At 46.5% G+C, this 21,834-nt stretch overlaps 1 protein-coding gene across 1 annotated transcript in view; it reads left to right on the forward strand.

Annotated features, from left to right (window-relative positions):
* LOC126424620 (luciferin sulfotransferase-like) overlaps window positions 1-21,497 on the forward strand; it is a 65,346-nt gene extending 43,849 nt beyond the window's left edge. The window contains exons 5-6 of the mRNA XM_050087357.1: window positions 1,863-1,957; window positions 21,186-21,497. Of these exons, the coding sequence (XP_049943314.1) occupies window positions 1,863-1,957; window positions 21,186-21,497 (407 nt within the window). The remainder of the gene's footprint in view (window positions 1-1,862; window positions 1,958-21,185) is intronic.
* The last annotated feature ends 337 nt before the right edge of the window (window positions 21,498-21,834 follow it).

Below are 21,834 nucleotides of genomic sequence, written 5' to 3' on the forward strand. Positions count from 1 at the left end.
TGTGGCATCGAATGCGATAAGTACTTACCCTCAGCAGCCGAACTTCGACGAATGGGGGACTCCCGGCCCACAATGGCGTATACTCATTTAATTTCAGCATCATGGGTCAATGACACAGCCATGTCCTGTGCTTGCAGTGGTGGTGGGGCGACGAAGGTGCTAGAAATTCTGCCACATCCTAGTATGGCTTCCACCTAATCACTGTCGAAGACAGTCCATCGCACACTCAGGTAAAGACTGCCAACTGTGATCCAGGATGTCGGTTGTGGTGAAGACTAGGTCCTAGTCAACCACAATGGATCGACCAAGCCTGCTACAGTTGCCCAGGAAATTTTGCTGACGCACCTCACCTAGTCCATGTGAAGATGGCAGCTGGCAGACCATCCTTGATGACACAGTAGTGGAAGAGGGCTGATTGTTCACCAGTCTTCTCATCTGTAATGACCCAGCAGCAGCAGACCACGCCTGTGGTTTGCATCGAAACGGCTCTGAGGACTACGGGACTTAACAGCTAAGGTCATCGGTCCCCTAGAATTTAGAACTACTTAAACCTAACTAAACCTCTGGACATCACACACTTCCATGCCCGAGGCAGGATCCGAACCTGCGACCGTAGCGGTGGTTTGCATCTAGTTGACTGCCTCTCGGTGTTGAAGTATGCAAGCAACCATCAGACTGACGACCACCAGCCAGTTTGCCATGGTTTCACCGAAACGCTACAGACTGGCATCCTCTCCAGCTATAGCGACACAGACAGAATGGTACCACGACTGAATGGGTTCTTGAGCTCCAAAAGCCTCCCTGTTTAACAGGTCGAGTAGTCTGCACCTGTGGCACAGTGTGTGTCAGCGTCTGAGTGCATTTGTCCTCAATCATCTGACCTGTCAGTGCTTCTTGCCTCAGTGCGGTAATTCAGTAATAATTCTGGGTCTGCGAGTTCGGTCCTTTTCTGCCTGCAGCTGATACTGTAGTGGCGGTCAGGCGGTGAAGTTACATAATGTTATCTCACAGTTGTTGAGCAGCACGGCAGTTCTTGCGTTCTGCATACCCCATTCTATGGTCTGTTGCCTTGGTGGTATACCTTGTTGACATACCGAATCGCATATCAGCCCAGAACTAATCTGTTCTATTCCAAGCACATCTGGTACTACATTCGCAGAATTTTAAGCATGTACAATAAATCCATTATGCTGCGCAACAGGGGTATCAATAGGCCGAAGTGGGGGTCTGCTGGCTAGTTTAGCAGATGACAAGGTGAGTCTTGGCCACACTTTAAAGCTTTGTGGATTTTCGGACTCCATCCTAAACTGTGAGGTTGAGGGTTTATAGTGTGTTGCAGAGTGCTAATTCATTCCTCAGTAGTCCAGTACTCACCCAGCCATGAATCACGATTTGTCATGACTGTTTCACATCATTCACTGTCTTTATTTGTTAAATGGATTATTTTAGAATTGAGGATTACATCGGTTTTAATGTATGTGTGTCAGTGATCTTAGCTTACAGGAAACTTACTTGGTGTAGTTTGTGTTGGAGTTTTATGGCTTTCTTTTAACCACACTCATCTAGAAGATCTTTGGACCAGTATTTGAGCATCTACCGACATCTGTCATATCTGTAATCATATAACTCAAAATTTTGTTTGAAATACTTTCGCTGTTGACGTGGGTGCTCTGAATTTGTCAGTGGTATTGAATATCCACCACTCCATCAGAAATAGTGTCAAGCAGTCAGTAACAAGTAGGGACATTACAAATTCGTTTCAACAATACGCAGCTGATTATCCCAGGAAGGCTGTTTTTTAACAACCAAACGGGAAAACAGCTGTATATCATTTGTAAATTTACTTATTTATTTATTTGCAGCAAAGTACACTCCATTTTGGGACCACGTACTTTCTTTCTGGAAGCTGAGGAATGAAGCGAACATACTAGTCTTCGGCTTTGAAGAGATGAAGGCGGTAAGTACTTTTTATAATAAACAGTAAAATAAATTAAAAAATCATGATGGGGGGAGGAAAAACGATAGGGTTAGTAGGATCCACAAAGATTGTCTTTTCGGACCTGCACTACTGTTAGATATAACTGTTGACAAAAAGCCGCCAGGCATGAGACCGAAGTTTCTTACGATGATATCCTTTTCGTTTTCGTGCCTCGTCAAATATGAGTAAATTCTCGAGCACTGGACAAAATCGTATTTGTTGTTGTTGTGGTCTTCAGTCCTGAGACTGATTTGATGCAGCTCTCCATGCTACTCTATCCCGTGCAAGCTTCATCTCCCAGTACCTACCGCAACCTACATCCTTCTGAATCTGCTTAGTGTATTCATCTCTTGGTCTCCCTCTACGATTTTTACCCTCCACGCTGCCCTCCAATGCTAAATTTGTGATCCCTTGATGCCTCAGAACATGTCCTACCAACCGGTCCCTTCTTCTAGTCAAGTTGTGCCACAAACTCCTCTTCTTCCCAATTCTATTCAGTACCTCCTCATTAGTTATGTGATCTACCCATCTAATCTTCAGCATTCTTCTGTAGCAACGCATTTCGAAAGCTTCTATTCTCTTCTTGTCCATAGTTATCGTCCATGTTTCACTTCCATACAAATACTTCCAAAAATGACTTCCTGACACTTAAATCTATACTCGATGTTAACAAATTTCTCTTCTTCAGAAACGCTTTCCTTGCCATTGCCAGTCTACATTTTACATCCTCTCTACTTCAACCATCATCAGTTATTTTGCTCCCCAAATAGCAAAACTCCTTTACTACTTTAAGTGTCTCATTTCCTAATCTAATTCCCTCAGCATCACCTGATTGAATTCGACTACATTCCATTATCCTAGTTTTGCTTTTGTTGAAGTTCATCTCATATCCTCTTTTCAAGACTCTGTCCATTCCATTCAACTGCTCTTCAAGGTCCTGTGCTGTCTCTGACAGAATTACAATGTCATCGGCGAACCTCAAAGTTTTTATTTCTTCTCCAGGGATTTTTTATGCCTACTCCAAATTTTTCTTTTTTTCATTTACTGCTTGCTCAATATACAGATTGAATAACATCAGGGATAGGCTACAACCTTTTACTGCTTGTTCAAGGTACACCCTGAATGAATTGGAAATAGGGTTCTGTCCTATCTCACTCCCTTACCAACCGCTGCTTCCTTTCACGCCTCTCGACTCTTATAACTGCCATCTGGTTTCTGTACAAATTGTAAATAGCCTTTCGCTCCCTGTAGCTTACCCCAGCCACCTTCAGAATTTGAAAGAGAGTATTCCAGTCAACATTGTCAAAAGCTTTCTCTAAGTCTACGAATGCTAGAAACGTAAGTTTCATGCCATACCATACAAAATGTAATCTATCTGCATGTTGGACAATCTCTAATGTTCACTGTTCAGTCGAATTAAAAATTGATATTTGAGTTTTATAGGGCCTTACATCAAGGATTTCCTGGCATTTCAATACAACAGATAATTTTTATTTTTAAAAAATACTGGCTACTAGATTTCAAATTTCCGTTTTAAAAGTACTGCCTTTTGACTTCCTTTATTTCTTTCAACTGGAAATGAAATGAGCGTATGGCATCGTTGGCCGGGAGGCCCCTATTCTGGGAAGCTCGGCCGCCAACTGCTAGTCTTATTTCATTCGACGCCACACTGGGCGACTTCCGCACCGTTGAGGGGGATGAAATGATGATGAGGGCAACACAGCACCCAGTCCCCGAGCGGAGAAACCTCCAACCCGGCCTGGAATCGAACGTGGGCCCACTTGCATGGGAGGCGAGTACGTTACCACCCAGCTAAGCAGGTGGACTTTCAACTGGAATGGTATGTTAACAGCATTATGATTCAAAGAACAAAAGAAGAGGACGATGGAATGCGGATTTTTGGTTTCACTTCTTGTCAGCGATGAGGTCATTACAGATGGAGCACAAGCATAGATTAATGAAGAATGGAGAAGAAAATTGTGCCCTTTCAAAGGAACCATCTTAGCAGCGATTTAGGGAAATCATGGGAAACCTAAATCTGGATGGTTCAGTGTTGATTTGAACGACCGCCCTCCCAAATATGAATTCAGTATCTTGCCACTGCACTGCATCGCTCAGTGGGGCCCTAGATAATTGTAGAGATTCCTGTCTCATGCCACCTGTGTTCTGGTGAATGGACTTGACTGTGGTCTGCGCACATGTTGCTCGCCAAGGGAGACTGGTGCCGGATGACGGGCTGGTGCATTTGAGGCTGGATGAGGCCCTGGATGCTGGTTGTGACTGGTGTTGATGTGCATCTGTGGGGTGTTGATGTGACTTTCCACCTGCAGTGCCCAGAGTAGCTGCCCATACACTTTGTCAAAGTCTTGCCAGATGATCGGATGGTGCAGATGTGGCTGCATGAGATTCTGTAAGTTGGCTGTGATTGCTGTCATCTGTGGCTTGTTGATGGGACTTGCCACATGAAATCTCCACAATGGCTGCTCATACACCTTGACGGACTGGCGCCAGAGGAGTTGCTGGTGAAACTAATGTTACGTGAGGATGTAGATGATAGTTCTGTTTATTGTTACAGAACGTCTGAAGCTAGGATTTGTCTTACGTGGTCTGCCGTGTGGCTACCCAACTGGGTAGACGAGTGCCAGACGATTAGTTTGTTCAACTGAGGGCCTAAGAGGATGCTATCTGTGACTGCTGTTACCATGCATCTTTCGTTAGAATTTGTTATCTGTGGTCAGTTGTCTGGCTATGCGCTCATGTAAAGCTTACTTTGTCTATTTCTCACGTGATATCCTACAAACCATGGATGAAGGGCAATGGAGACTGTCAAGGTATACAAGCATACAGAATAGGTTTCTAGATGTGTGAGTGGCTCGAAGACTTCTGAAATAGAGAACTTAGTTCATTGTCCTCGACGGCAAGTGTTCATTATAGACAAGTGTGTCGTCATGAGTACCACAGGGAAGTGCAAGAGTACCACTACTATTCTTTAGATGCATAATTGATCTGGCAGACAGGGAGAACTGCAATGTCTTTGTTGATGACGCTGTGGTGTGCGGGAAGGTGTCGTCGTTGAGTGACTGTGGGAGAATACAAGATGACTCAGACAGAATTTCTACTTGGTGTGATGAATGATGTCTAACTCCAAATGTAGAAAAATGTAAGAGCAGAACACTAAGAAAATGTAACAGATCTATTAAAGAGACTGCATATACTACGCTTGTCGGTCCTCTTTTGGAGTACTGTAACGCGGTCTGGGATCTTTACCACATAGGATTAACGGATACATTGAGAAAGTGCAACGAAGAGCAGCCATTTTTGTATTATCGCGGAAAAGAGAGAGAGTGTCACTGACATGATATAGGATCTGGGATGGACACCATTAAAACAAAGGCGTTTTTCGTTGCGGCGACATCTTCTCACGAAATTTGAATAACCAACTTTCTCCTCCGAATGCGAAAATATTTAGTTGAGACCGACCTACATAGAGAGAAACGATCTTCATAATAAAATACGGGAAATCAGTGCTCGAACGGAAATATATGTGTTCCTTTCTTCGGCGGGCTGTTCAAGATCGGAATAATAGAGCATTATTGTGAAGATGATTCGATGAACCCTCTGCCAGGCACTTAAGAGTGATTTGCAGAGTATCCATGTAAATGTAGATGTGGAATAGAAAAAACAATCCCCTAACGTTTAAATATGTTATCAGTAGTGTCCAAATAGACACGTTGATTGTCTAGGCATAGCTTTGGAAAGTGACATGAACTGGAACGGACATGCAAGGATTGTAGTCGGGAAGGCGAAAGGTCAACTTCGGTTTAGTGGGAGAAATTTTGGGAAAGCGTGGTTTATCTGTAAAGAAGGCCGCGTACAGAACACTAGTGATACCCATTCTTGGGTAATGTTCGAGTGTTTGGGATCCCCACCACGCCGGATTAAAGGAAGACATCGAAGTCATTCAAAATTCAAATCTAAAAATCCTAGTTTTTATTTCTGGTACGTTGGATCAACAAGCAAGTACACTACTGGCCATTAAAATCGTTACATCACGAAGATGGCGTGCTACAGACGCGAAATCTAACCAACAGGAAGAAGATGCTGTGATATGCAAATGATTAGCTTTTCAGAGCATTCAAACAAGGTTGGCGCCGTTGGCGACACCTACAACGTGCTGACATGAGGAAAGTTTCCAACCTATTTCTCATACACAAACAGCAGTTGACCGGCGTTGCCTGGTGAAACGTTGTTGTGATGCCTCGTGTAAGGAGGAGAAATGCGTACCATCACGTTTCCGACTTTGATAAAGGTCGGATTGTAGCCTATCACGATTGCGGTTTGTCGTATCGCGGCATTGCTGCTCGCGTTGGTCGAGATCCAATGACTGTTAGCAGAGTACGGAATCGGTGGGTTCAGGAGGGTAATACGGAACGCGGTGCTGGATCCCAACGGCCTCGTATCACTAGCAGTCGAGATGACAGGCATCTTATCCGCATGGCTGTAACGGATCGTGCAGCCACGTCTCGATCCCTGAGTCAACAGATGGGGTCGTTTGCTAGACAACAACCATCTGCACGAGCAGTTCGACGACGTTTGCAGCAGCATGGACTATCAGCTCGGAGACCATGGCTGCGGTTACCCTTCACGCTGCATCACAGACAGGAGCGCCTGCGATGGTGTACTCAACGACGATCCTGGGTGCACGAATGGCAAAACGTCATTTTTTCGGATGAATCCAGGTTCTGTTTACAGCATCATGATGGTCGCATCCGTCTTTGGCGACATCGCGGTGAACGCACATTGGAAGCGTCTATTCGTCATCGCCATACTGGCGTATCACCCGGCATGATGGTATGGGGTGCCATTGGTTACACGTCTAGGTCGCCTCTTGTTCGCATTGACGCCACTTTGAACAGTGGACGTTAAATTTCAGATGTGTTACGACCCGTGGCCCTACCCTTCATTCGATCCCTGCGAAACCCTACATTTCAGCAGGATAATGCACGACCGCATAATGCACGACCGCATGTTGCAGGTCCTGTACGGGCCTTTCTGGATACAGAAAATGTTCGACTGCAGCACTGGCCAGCACATTCTCGAGATATCTCACCAACTGAAAACGTCTGGTCAGTGGTGGCCGAGCAAGTGGCTCGTCACAATACGCCAGTCACTACTCTTGATGAACTGTGGCATCGTGTTGAAGCTGCATGGGCAGCTGTACCTGTACGCGCCATCCAAACTCTGACTCAATGCCCAAGCGTATCAAGGCCGTTATTACGGCCAGAGGTGGTTGTTCTGGGAGCTAATTTCTCAGGATCTATGCACCCAAACTACGTGAAAATGTTATCACATGTCAGTTCTAGTATAAAATATTTGTCCAATGAATACCCGTCCATCATCTGCATTTCTTCTTGGTGTAGCAATTTTAATGTCCAGTAGTGTATTACAGAGATGTTTCGAGAAATCAGACGGGAATTCTTGGAGGGAAGGCAAAGTTCTTTTTGAGGGACACTGTTGAGAAAACTTAGAAAACCAGCATTTGAAGCTCACTCTAGAACGATTCTACTGCTCCTAAAACACTTTTCGCGTAAAGACCACGAAGAGAAATCAGGGCTCGTGTGGGGGCATACAAACAGCCGTTTTTCCCTATCACCATTTGCTAGATGATGAGGAAAAGAAATGACTAGTAGAAGTGTAAGGTACCCTCAACCAAGCACCATACACTGGCTTGTGGAGTATGTACGTAGAAGTAAATGTCGACGTAGATGTAGATACTGTAAAGTCCCAGATGTTCAGCTGGTGAGATTACATGAGACCCCAGATGCAGGTCACGATTGCTGTTACAATGAGTCTTGGTTAGGATTTCTCATCTGTGGTCTGGTGTGTTACTGTCGATAAGCTGATGGAGTTGAGACAATGAGAGCCACTTGATAGTAGTGTGTGTGTGTGTGTGTGTGTGTGTGTGTGTGTGTGTGTGTGTGTGTGGTTTGAGGTTTTCGGGCGCTAAACAGCGTGGTCATCAGCGCTCAAACGCATAGAAACAGGAACACATGCAGTGAAGGGACGAAGACGGACAGCAAACAAGGAGAACGGCTAAAAGACACAGGCCTGACGCAGTTCCAAATCCTCACATACAGAGGCAAAGCAAGAAGAAAAGAAACGCACTAAAAAAGGAAACACAAGGAAAAGAGAACAGAAATCGAAGTGAAACAAGTAGGTAATCGTGACTGGCGGACCTCTTACCTAAAGCCTGGGTGAGCCAGTCACCCAGCAGCACATTAAAATCCTCTCCCTAAAATCCGAGGCAACAAACTGGACAGGAGAAAAAACCGTAAGACCTTAACCACAGTCGTTGCGTCGTCTTGCAAAATAGAGGGCAAATCCGGTGGCAAGGAAACCACCGCCCTCTGGTCAGAGAGTAAAGGACAGTCAAGTAAAATGTGGCGGACAGTAATCTGGACGCCACAAGCACTGCAGATTGGGGGGTCCTCCCGCCGGAGTAAAAAACCATGCGTTAAGGGACTGTGCCCGATACGGAGGCGAGTGAGGAGAACCTCATCCCGCCTGCACGACTGGTAGGACGTACGCTATGGCCGCGTGGTGGCCTTGACCAAACGCAGCTTATTTTCACCAACTGCCAGCCATTTCTCTTCCCATTGACGCATAACACGAAAATGCAAAAGGGAGGTAACAGCATGGAGGGGGACGGCACATTCAACAACGTGAGGGAGGGAACATGCATCTTTGGCAGCCACGTCCGCCAGTTCGTTTCCCCTAATACCCACGTGCCCTGGCACCCAGCAGAAAGAAACCTCTTTCCCCTGCCGTTGCAGGTGGAGTAGGGCATCATGGATGTTCTGGACGACCGTATCCGCTGGGTTCAAGTGTTGCATGGTCTGAAGGGCACTCAGGGAGTCAGAACAGATGCCAAGTTGTTTGCGATCTTGCGGGTATTGGAGCAGATGAGATGTGTTCCCAGTCTTAAGTTTCTCATCTCATCTGCTCCAATACCCGCAAGATCGCAAACAATTTGGCATCAAAGATGGTAAACGCCGCAGGAAGCCGTAACTTGACGACTCGATCAGGGAAAACAACAGCACAACCAACAGAGTCCCCCTGTTTACAGCCATCCGAAAATACTGGTACATGGTCGGGATGCTGGTTTAAAATATCGTAAAATAAGGAGGTAAAAACAAACGTAGGAGTGCACCTCCTCCGGTACTCTGACAAGTCTAAAATGACGCTGGGCCTCTGGAGCAACCAGGGAGGCAGGCGGGTAAAACCCTGGAGTTGGGGTGCCACACGCTCCACACCAAAGGACTCAAGCAAATGCTTGGCACGAATCCCAGATGGTCTCGTTGCCCTCGGACGACTGGAAAAGAGACGTTCCATTGGCAGTCGGGCAACATTGGGGTACGCAGGGGAGGTAGGACAGGCAAGGAATTGACACACCCGTCGCTCCCATGAGGAGTTTCCGCCGGATGGCGAGCGGCGGTTCCCCTGCCTCAGCACACAGGCTGGGGATGGGACTGGTACGGATGGCACCAGTGGCCAGCCTGATACCCTCATGGTGTACTGCGTCAAGAATCTTCAGATACGAAGGCCTCGCTGACCCACACACGGTGCATCCACAGTCAAGACGCGACCGGACGAAAGCCCTATAAAACTGCAGCAGACGCGCCCGATCTGCTCCCCAGGACCGATGGCTCAGACACTTCAAAATATTCAGTGCCTTCAGGGCCCGCACGTCTTTAAGGTGCGGCAACCACGACAACTTGGAATCAAAAGTGAGGCCCAGGAACCTCACAGTGTCTCTAAAAGGAAGAATGGTGTCCCTCAGACGCAATTCAGGGGAGGTAAAAGCACGTCGAGAACGATTAAAATGAACACACACACATTTGTCTGCAGAAAAGGTAAAACCCGTCTTCGCAGTCCATGCCTCTAATCGCTTTGTCGTAAGCTGCAGCTGCCGACTAGCGGTGACAAGACTGGAGGAAGAAAGGAAAACAGCAAAATCGTCCACAAACAAGGAGCACTGGGCCGGACTCCGGATAGTGGACGTGATACTGTTAATGGCGACGGCAAAGAGGGTGACACTTAAAACGCTTCCCTGAGGAACACCATTCTCCTGCACGTACAAATCAGATAGCACATTACCAACCCGATATCGAAAGAGGCGGCGGGAAAGAAAGGACCGAATGAAGATGGGGAGATGGCCACGAAAGCCCCACTGATGGAGTTGATTGAGGATAAGGGGCGCCAAGTAGTGTCGTACGCCTTATTAATGTCAAAGAATACACCTAGACAATGCTGGTTACGTAGGAAGGCCTGCTGGATGGCCGCCTCAAGCAGGGTCAAGTTGTCTATAGTTGAACGACATCTCCGAAAGCCGCACTGAGAGGGGCGAAGGAGCTGCCTGTTCTCGAGCAGCCAAACCAGGCGACGGTTGACCATGCGTTCCAATATCTTCCCGACACAGCTCGTCAAAACAATACTCCGATAACTACTGGGATGCATTCGATCCTTTCCCGGTTTGAGGAGGGGAATCAAAATCGCCTCCCTCCACGAGTCAGGGAACGTGCCGGATGACCATATCATATTAAAACAATTCAGGAGAACTTCCTTGGATGGCAGCAACAAGTGCTGCAGCATGCTGTACAGGATTTGATCATCACCTGGCGCAGTATCATGAGCCACAGACAGCGTCGAATCCAGTTCCCACATTGTGAAGGGGCAGTTGTAGGGTTCAGGATTTGGAGACCGGAAGTCCAAGTGATCCCTCTCGATGGCAGTGCGGTAGCGGCAGAAATCTGGATCACAGTTAATAGTGGCAGTAGATTCGGCAAAATGCATGGCCAGTGTCTGGGCAATGTCTCTCGGCGCCGTGAGGAGACATCCCTGATGCAGCAATGCCGTGACAGGTAGTTGGCTGCGTTTCCCGGAAATCCTCCTGATGGCTTCCCATACTTTCGAAGTACTAGTGGAGCGGGAGATGGAGTTCAAGAACGATTGCCATGACCGTCGTTTGCTCTCTTTAATCACTCGCCGCACCTTGGCCCTTGCCACCCGAAAGGCCGCAAGATTGTCAGCTGAGGGACGGCACTTGAAGCGGCGCAGAGCTGCACGGCGGGCTCGGATGGCTGAGCGGCACTCAGTGGTCCACCAAGGGACAGGACGCCTCTTGTGATGACTTGAGGACCGTGGGATCGACAATTCAGTAGCATGGGAGATCACGGCTGTAACATGGTCGACCCATTCGTGGACGCTGGCACGGTGTTCCAAAACAGCTAAATGTCTGAAAAGTGTCCAGTCAGCTCTGCAGAGATACCACCTGGGCGGCACTGGTAATGCCACAGCCTCATCCAGGAGGCGAATCCAAAGGGGAAGTGGTCACTAGAATGGAGGTCAGCGGCAACCTCCCACAGAGCAGAATCCGCAAGTGCTGGAGAGGAAAAGGAAAGGTCAATAGCTGACGACGACCCAGAAGCAGTACAAAAGTGAGTGGGAGCACCAGAGTTGAGGATGCACTGTTCTTCGGACGTCATGAGGCTTTCCAGAACGCGACCCCTGGGGCAAGTAGTCGTAAAGCCCCATAAGACATTATGAGCATTGAAGTCTCCCAGAAGGAGAAATTGGCGGGGGAGTTGGCTAATAAGGTCTGTGAGAGCCTCAGAGTCTATTGCATCCTGAGGCGGTAAGTAAATGGAACAGATTGTGAGCCTCCGCCCCACAAGAAGGTCAACTGCAACTGCTTGCAAGTCCGTAACGAGAGGGAGTTCAGATGCGTGGTGCATGTCACGGACAAAAACCGCAACACCACCCTTTGCCCTTTCCCCCATCAGATCATCTTTTCGATACACAGTATATCCCCGTAAAGAAGGAGCATCAGTGGCCCGAAAATGTGTCTCTTGGAGACATAAGCACAAGGGGCGCTCTCGTACAAGGAGTTGTAATTCGGCCACATGCGTCCTGAACCCATTCAGGTTCCACTGTAATATGGGAGCCAGTGATCACGGTGGCTGAATTTTCACCCTGCCTCTGTGCTTTGGAGGAGAGCCCGTACTGACCGGAGATTTATCCCTGGGGCGAGAATATCGCCCCCGGTCGACATCAATGTCCATCAGCTCCGATGGCGACCCAAGGGAGATGTCAGACAGTACGATGGCATCGTCATCGGACTGACCCTGACTAGTCTCCTCAGGTGGCAAAACCTTCACCTTCGGCGTCTTCGTCTTGGGGGGCTTAGAATGCAGAACCTTGTCAACAGTTGGAGCTTTACTCGCCTGGGCAGAAGGCGCCACATGGGGAGAGGCAGGAAGTACCCCAGTGTGAGCAACCACGGCCTTGTCCGACGTTGTAGGGGTAGCTGCAGGTTGCAAAACAACCGCGGCAGCACAAGTGCACTGGCAAACGCAGGTATTAGTGCTGACACTAGCAAACTCCGTTTGTGTAGCAACAGTGGCCAACTGTACCGGTTTCTGCAGAGCGGAAGCGAAAGATGTTGTAAACACAGGAGGCTGCATGGCCTTAAAGAGCTTCTTGGCCTCACCGTAGGGGATGCGCCTAGATGTTTTGATCTCTTGTATCTTCTGTTGCTCGAGATAGATGGGGCAGACCCGGCTCCAGACAGGGTGACTCCCAGAGCAATTCACGCACTTCACGGGCGACGAACAATCGGCTCCTTCATGTGCAGGCTGACCACATTTACCACAAGTGGCTATCCCATTGCACCCCAACGTAGTATGCCCAAAGCGGTGACATTTAAAACAGCACATTGGGTTGGGGAAATATGGCCATACTGGCAAACGTAAGAAACCCGCTTTAACATGCTCTGGGAGTCTCGGGCAATTGAACGTGAGAATAAACGAGTCGGATTTGACTAGGTCCCCATCGACTCGTTTCATAATATGCTGCACGTCGACAATACCTTCGTCAGCCCACTCAGATTTCAGTTCGCCCTTGGGGAATCCACCAAGTCCCTACATATCACAACACCCTTACTATAGTTCAAAGTGGAGTGGAGCTCGGTCTCGATAGCGTACTCTCCGAGACAGGTTGCTTTCGAAGAGAAGTGACTTGATGGGAACTGGAAGTTTCAACTAAAAGAGTCCCATTGCGCAGTCGCTTCACGGATTTCAGTGTTCCTGCAATTCCCTCAAGACCCTTGTGGATGTAAAAGGGAGAAACCCTCTCAAAGCTACCTTCCTTCCGTTTGACAATCAAAAACACATTCTGGTTATCAGCATGTGCTCTGTTACGACAGTCTGATAGATCTCTAGTAACACCAGGCGCTGGAGGACTCGCAGCACGAAGTCGCTTTTTCGATGGGATGTGTTTTCCTACCAGTGGCCCACCCAATCCACTGGTATGGGGAAATGTAGAGGTCGAAGGGTCCATTGTGGTCCCACGAGCAGCTAGGGAACTAAAGGTCGGCTCAGACAGAGCCCCGCGTGCCTGAGTAAGCCTTATACAACTGGGGTGCGGCAGGTGCCCCAGAGGTTGCCAGCTTGCGACTGTCCCACCCCAACAGCCATGCATCTTATAGGCGCGCAGCACACCGTAAGATTGAGGGGTTTTTATAGAGGTTTACCTTCCTCGCAATCCAGGCGGTCAAGCCAAGATTACCATTCCCCGCAGCACACAACATTCTACCGCCGCGCCATGCATGTCCGGGGTTACGGTGACAGGAGACTAGCGGCGCTGACCAGTCCCCAGCTCAGGACCCTGGGGTCGCTAAGCCTGTACTCAGCAAATGAATGCTGAGCCCCTGGGGGGACTTGATAGTAGTTGTGATTGTTGTTACAGTGAATCTCCCAAATTTGGGAAGACTTGTCATCGTATGCCCACAGTGTGGCTGGTGCCAAATGATCAGCTGATATTGTTAATACTACAAGAGGCCCCTGATGCTAGTTGTAATTGCTGTTCCAGTGAATCTGTGATTCGTTGTCAGGATCTGTCATCCTGTGTCCACCTTGGCTGGTGTTGAACCATCGTCTGGTGGAGTTGAGATCAGAAGGGTCCCCTGAGTGATGTTACAGTGAATCCATGACTTGTTGATGCGACTTGTCGCCCTTGGTTCACAATGTGGGTGGAGCCTGCATTGTGCTAGAATTTCAGCCTACGAGTGTCCACGCAACTAGCCCTGTTAAAACATTCAGAGTCCACCCCATCTCAGAACACGAGAAAATCAAGGAAAAAAATATAAATAGAATGAAATTGATAATTACGCATGGTGGGTCGCAAGAGAATTCTACACAAGTTCTCAGAAGAACACATATTCCTACAAACACTTTACGAGCAACGATGTGATCAATAAGTAATCGTATGCTTGATCGAATTGGTAATCCTACTTCCACCATTGTAGCTCACCTTCTATTAACTGGATCTTGTTCAATTTAAGCTTATCCACAAAAAGCCATCAACATACAATGGAGCGAGTGTACAGACCAACTCATCATTAATGAAGCGTCTGCTTCACTACACCACTTATCCGTAATATTTGAATATACTTTGAATTACTCTTTCGCTATAAATGTAAACGTGTGACTAGGGCCTCCCGTCGGGTAGATCGTTCGCCGGGTGCAAGTCTTTCGATTTGACGCCACTTCGGCGACTTACGCGTCGATGGGAATGAAATGATGATGATTAGGACAACACAACACCCAGTCCCTGAGCGGAGGAAACCTCCGACCGAGCCGGGAATCGAACCCGGGTCCTACGGATTTACATTCTGTCGCACTGACCACTCAGCTACCGGGGGCACACACTCTTCCGCTGTAAATATCGTAGTAATTGATATTAATGCGCATCATTTACATTATTCAGGCTTGAATATCCACATTTTTCTCTTGTGAAGAATTCACTTAAAATATGTATCGTATGCATACGTAACTTAGCACTTAGCAATATGCCACAAAATAAAAAATATCGTTTCCCGCTTTAAAATACGACCTCCAGATCATAATAGTTAGGACTTTAACATTTATGTACTATCAGTTACTTACAAGTCCCTAAAATGTTGAAAAGTTTCACAATTAAAGTATTTTCGTAATATTTGCTGACTTCCAGTTCCAGAGATAAAAAACTGTTACGAAGATGACGTAAATAATTATTTAATGCAACACCTCTTGCTATTTGTTCGCTACTTGCCGGCCGCTGTGGCCGAGTGATTCTAGGTGCTTCAGTCGGGAACGGCGCTGCTGCTACGGTCGCAGGTTCGAATCCTGCCTGGGGCATGGATGTGTGTGATGTCCTTAGTTTAGTTAGGTTTAAGTAGTTCTAAGTCTAGGGGACTGATGACCTCACATGTTTAGTCCCATAGTGGTTAGAGCCATTTTAACCATTTTGTTATCAATCTTTAGATACATATCAGGTCACTTCTTTGGTAAACCTTTTAGGAATATTCTCGCCAACTATAGTGTTTTATTAATCGTAGTACTTCAACGCTAACCTCTTACCAAAATATTTTAATGTTTTAAGAAATAAGGTGCTAGTCTTTGAAAATGACCCTCTTCAGTTTGACTATTGTCATTTCAATTGTTTGTATCTAATCGCTGACTTGAGCATGTTTACGCTACTTGCTAAGTCAGAACTATAACTTTTGCTTTCCTTTTAAACACTTTCATTTCCACAGTCAATAACTGAAAGTTCATCGTAAGACTAAAATTTATTTTTAACTAATGAAAGTTTATTTTCTTTCCTTTTTAAATGTAAGTGCTTTACAAGGATCAAACGTCGGGTGTGAATGAATCACTGCCAAACACTAGTAGGCCCACACTAAGCGAGGTGAAAAATACAGAAAAACTCAAAATAAATCTTGTGTGACACCACCACTTTACAGCTCACCTTAAGTTTCAGATTTTCAGAATATAAGCCCCTTCAAATGCTGGCCCCTCGCGTATCCAGTAGAAAATCCTAAATGTCATTGTCACTCATCACTTCTACTGCAGAAATGACGGTAGCAGTTCGAATTTCCCCTTTGAATTGGTTTATGTAGGACAATGTGGTCTCAATGGTTACTTCACTGACAACTCCTATTGGCCAAATACGGTTTTAATAATAATTCACCTCCGATCCGTGTTTTCCTGTGCTCATTCGCCGTTCCAGAAAAGCTTCGAGAATAATGATCGGTAAGCACTTAGTCAATATACACAACAATGTTACTACCCCGTAGTACGACTGTATATTCCAAGAATATTACACTCAGGGCTGACACTCAGGACCTTAGACTGTGCCTTCATAAATCTCCCCTAACCGTTTGCAACACTCACATCCATTGGCGTGTGCACTAAATAGTATCACAGGCCACACAACACCCAACACTTCAGATAAAATTGCGTAAGTCAAAATTTTATTATCGTCGTATTTTGACGACTCACGAATTATACTACCAAATACTGACACAGCGTGCAAGCTACTCTTGGCTATGCGCGTACCAACTTAGTCAGTTTTCGTCAAATGTCACGCAAAATACGAGGAGCCTGACTGACGTAATTCGGAAAATAATTACACTTATCACGCCGTAGACCAGTTACTGCACTCTTGAAACCTTGCATTTTAAACACAACTTAGCCCAGGAACAAAATGGTTGAAATGGCTCAAAGCATTATGGGACTTAACATCTGAGGTCATCAGTCCCCTGGACTTAGAGCTACTTAAACCTAACTAACCTAAGGACATCACACACATCCATGCCCGAGGCAGGATTCGAACCTGCTACCTTAGCAGCAGCGCGGTTCCGGACTGAAACGCCTATAACCGCTCGGCCACAGCGGCTGGCCAACGAACAGTTTCCTACACTCTTTCAATGAAATCATGTAAACTTCCACACTGAAGAAATAATCGACACTATTTTTCGCCAGGTGGGTATCGACCACGACACTTGTAAACGGGTCCTCGCGCACATGCCATAACACCTAATGTCGTCTTACCGACCCAAATTCGCAATCTCCTGAGCCACTCAATAGTGACTGACTAAAATCCCCTTCAGCATCATAGCTGAATCATTATTCAGACAAACGTAGGGCGCTACCATTACTTCTTAACAATTAAAATAGAGAATCTCGAGGTCGCGGGTTGTTCTAGAGTTCAGCTTGCCCAGGATGATCTCTGATCAGATATACCCTACTAGACTGGCAAAGACTGAAGCCTGACGTTTGGTGAGCTAAGATGGCGGTGTCAGTAAGTTTTTATGTGGTACTATTACGATCTTCTGAAACCACGTGACGTTGTAACCTCTACGAGACCGTCTAATCAAGTTGTGCAGTTGATCAAATATTTGCATACTACTTAATGTTAACACATACATTGTAGAAACGTGTTGTGAGAAGAATATCAAGTTACGTATAAACACGTTTAAAGCAGATCATAGTTTTCGTAAGAACACTCATATGAATAAAGACGCTTGTTATCAACGACAATAGCACATCCTACTTATAGGAGTACTTTCATAACGAGTATATTATTCGAAGGAAAGCCAAAGCTGCTCAAAACTGCTTAAAACACTCCATTAAGCTACGTTTGTTAATACTAGTTTTATGAAAGATCCTAAAATATACATAAACTGTTTAATCGCTGCCGGTATTTCAGGCAAACTGTAATGTAATTGTTTAGGTTTATATGCAGCACAAAAGCAAAAGTGCGTAACGTGTTCCTGGTTATTCTTGCATTGTGACATGTTCCTTTCCTTGTATCTTCCGCCTGCTTTACGAGAAATTACAACCAAACACGACGCATGTATTAACTATTTTGTCAAAACTCTAAAGGTGAGTTAGTTATATCAATTTACCCACATTTCTTACCACTGTTTTATCACTGAATAAACAGCTGTTTACACGTCATTTGCGCTCGCCGCCATATTGCTATTCTAAAGGACACCAGTGATACTGTATACGGTATTGACCACGCAGGTAAAAAAAAAAAAAAAAAAAAAAAAAAACAGGTGAGGAGTCATTACGTCACAAACTTGAAAACGATGTTCACCATCTTAGCTAGTCCAAACACTAGGTTCACCACATTCATACTGTAAAGGAATTATATAAATTTTTTTATGAATAGACGCTAGTTCAACTACCAGAGATTAATGCGTAAAGCATTTCCTGAACAAAAGAAGCTTTACGCTCTTCGTTTATTAGTTTTAGAATAAGTTACCTTTCGCTGTTATCCTGTCCTAGTGTTAAGACATGTTGTGCCATTTCTTACTGATAAAATTGGGTTAAATAATTAAAGTGATTTTGAAGCAGAGCGATTTCGTCTTTTGTGATACCATGGGTCCCAGCTCCTGAAATTCTGGAAAATTATTACCATTATTTTGATTTTATGCAGAGAGTTTAGATGGATCTTCACGGCGACGCTGCTCAACAATAGAGGTACGCGAATGTGTTCATCTTTTCCCTTTCGTGGCCGTTACTGTCAATTTCAATATATTTGCCGCGACATTCAGAACCTGCAGTCTTTCTTTTCATTTAATTTCGAAGTCCACGCATTTGCTTTCTAAGATGAATAAATGCATTTAACTGTAATTCTTTTTATCCAGGCCACGGGGGATGATTACTCAAAATGTACGTGCCTCTATCCCGTTCGTATGTTTGAGTTGTACAAGCGTAACTATATTTCCTACACAGTATTAACGATTTTTTTTTACCACTCATTCGCGAATGTACGTGCCCTCTTTGTAGTCAGTCGGCCGTATTGTTTAATAAATTTATTTGTAATATTTAGTGGCTTAGTTTCCACAATTGATCTTTGCCTGTGTCGCAACAGCGCTTCACGCGAAATATTTATTACGCGCCATCCACAATAACTTTTATTTCAAAATTTCGACGACCGACTGAATAAAGATTTTTCTAACAACAACAATAGCAAAACATAATAATATAAGAGGACGCGTTACAATACCCGCATGGTTCACCGCGGTGACGCTTCCCCGTGACGTCACTCTGAGTGCGTTATATCACAAGAGCAAACGCAGTCAAGAACAGAAAAATATTCGAATCTGCCTTCCTCCAATATGTTATTCATGTTAAGTTCCACAATTTTTAGTATTTAAAACAGTTGTTGGGCGCACACGGCAGAAATAATGAAGAAGAACCACTCGTAAACAGTTGTCTGCTAATGTATGGGCTACTTAAAATAGCGGCAGCAGCGCCCACTCTGGCCTCAAAACAACATGCAGCGGAAGTCTGTAGTGCCACCTCCCCTCTTTATTCACCTCCACAGTATTGCCTGTTTAGTAATGTATGTCTGTGCGTCCAACGAAGCACGGATGATCTTTGCGTCTCTGAACGAATACCTGCCTGGCTGGATACAGTACGGAATTTTCTACACTCATGCTGATAAATTAAGGATAATACTGACATATGGTGAAACAACGCTCTGGTGGGCGGTTTGCGGGTTTAATCACCTCGTGGTATGAACATGCGGTGCATTTGACCTGCAGTCGTCACACGGTGGCGCTGACAGCAGTCCACACGGCCGCTGTGGCAGAGCGGTCCTAGGCGCTTCAGTCCGGAACCGCGCTGCTGCTACGGGCGAAGGTTCGAATCCTGCCTGGGGCATGAGTGTGTGTGATAGGTTAGTTGTGGTTAAGTAGATCTAAGTCTGGGTTACTGATGACCTCAGATGTTCAGTCCCATAGTGCTTAGAGCCATTTGAACCATTTTGCTGCAGTCCACATATGCCGTGGTGTGTTGGTGCTTGCCAGAGTACAGTGCAGCGAGTAAGTGTGCAGACGTTTTCAGACGTGCTAATGGAGACTGTGTGCTGAAAATGGGTCAAAGAACACACATTGATGACGTTATGAGGGATAGAATACTAGGGCGACTGGAGGCTGGTCAAACACAGCAGGTCTTAGCACGGGCCCTATGTGTACCACAAAGTGTGATCTCAAGATTATGGCAATGATTCCAGCAGACAGGAAACGTGTCCAGGCACTACAGTACGGAACGTCCACAGTGTACAACACCACAACAAGACCGATATCTCACCATCAGTGCCCGCAGATGGCAACGGAGTACTGCAGGTAGCCTTGCTCGGGACCTTACCGCAGCTGCTGGAACAGTTGTCTCCAGACACACAGGCTACAGACGACTGAACAGACACGATTTATTCGTCCAGAGACCTGCAAGGTGCATTCCACTCACCTCTGGTCACGGAAGAGCCCATAAAGCCTGATGTCAAGAACACAGTACATGGTCATTGGAACAGTGGTCCCAGGCTATATTCACGGACGAGTCGACGTACAGTCTGAACAGTGATTCTCGCCGGGTTTTCATCTCGCGTGAACCAGGAACCAGATACCAACCCCTTAATGTCCTTGAAAGGGACTTGTATGGAGGTCGTGGTTTGATGGTGTGGGGTGGGATTATGATTGGCGCATGTACATCCCTGCACGTCTTTGACAGAGGAACGGTAACAGATCAGGTGTATCGGGACATCATTTTGCACCAGTATGTCCGCCTTTTCAGGGATGCAGTGGGTCCCACCTTCCTCCTGATGGACGATAATGCACGGCCCCACCGAGCTGCCGTCTTGGAGGAGTATCTTGAAACAGAAATCAGGCTAATGGAGTGGCCTGCCTATTCTCCAGACCTAAACCCCATCCAGCACGTCTGGGATGCTCTCGCTCTCGTATCGCTGCACGTCTTCAAACCCCTAGGACACTTCAGGAGCTCCGACAGGCACTGCAAGAATGGGAGGCTATACCCCAGCAGCTGCTCGACCACCTGATGCAGAGTATGCCAACCCGTTGTGCGGCCTGTGTACGTGTGCATGATGATCATATCCCATATTGATTTCGGGGAACATGCGCAGGAAACAGGGGCGTTTTGTAGCACATGTGTTTCGGGACGGTTTCCTCATCACCAATATCGTGGACTTACATATCTGTGTCGTGTGTGTTCCCTATGTGCCTATGCTATTAGTGCCACTTTTATGCAGTGCCATGTCGTGTGGCACCACATTCTGCAGTTATTTATGAGCATGAGTGTATATAATATGCATTAACGTAGACTTAAGCTTCAATGAAATGATAAATATCACATCCTTTTCCTTGACTTACCTTGCTTCTTGATTGATACGATCAAATTATACTGCGAAGAAACGAAAACGATAAAAATAATTTCGATCAGTCACAAGCTGGAGCTGTGGCCACATGAGGTCCTGGATGCTCATCATAACTTTCGTTATACTGTCTGCGGCCTGCCGGCAGGACTTGTCTTCGGTGGTGGGCAAGGTGGCCGCCCACCTGGGGAGACCTGTGCCGGAGGACCAGCTGCCGGCGCTGCTGGACCACCTCAGCTTCCAGAAGATGCGCTCCAACAAGGCCGTCAACTTCGAGGAGAGGGTGGAGAACGCTCGCCAGGACCTGGGCCTCCGACCCGCGGCCTCCGAGGGCCTCAAGTTCATGCGTAGCGGCGCCGTGGGCGACGGCCAGCAGCGACTCTCCGAAGACGTCCGCCGGAAGGTCGACGCCTGGACGGACGCCTGCCTCGCCGGGTCCGGCTTCGACGGGCCCCGATGAGAGCCGGCGGTCGGTTCCAGCGCTTTCCCTCACACCACGCGCTGACCGTATCCCCGTGCTGGAGACACTTCGACACACACACAAATCTCATCTGACAAATCCAAAGGAAAGACAGCATTGTGCAATGAAATAAATGGCAATGTATTTCAATGATCTGAATAAAATCTTCTGTGGTTTAAAGTCCACTTCTACAACATTCTTCCTCCGTATTATATTTTAAGAAACAACCCCCTATTCTGCATGGCTAAATAAATCTAGTTACCCATCGCAAAACAGTATCTTCTCGTCACTACAATTTGTATACCCCACTGGGCCTCATATAGGGTGATAGTTATTG

This window comes from Schistocerca serialis, chromosome 10 (genome assembly GCF_023864345.2).
Source record: "Schistocerca serialis cubense isolate TAMUIC-IGC-003099 chromosome 10, iqSchSeri2.2, whole genome shotgun sequence".
NCBI classification, from domain to species: Eukaryota; Metazoa; Arthropoda; class Insecta; order Orthoptera; family Acrididae; genus Schistocerca; species Schistocerca serialis.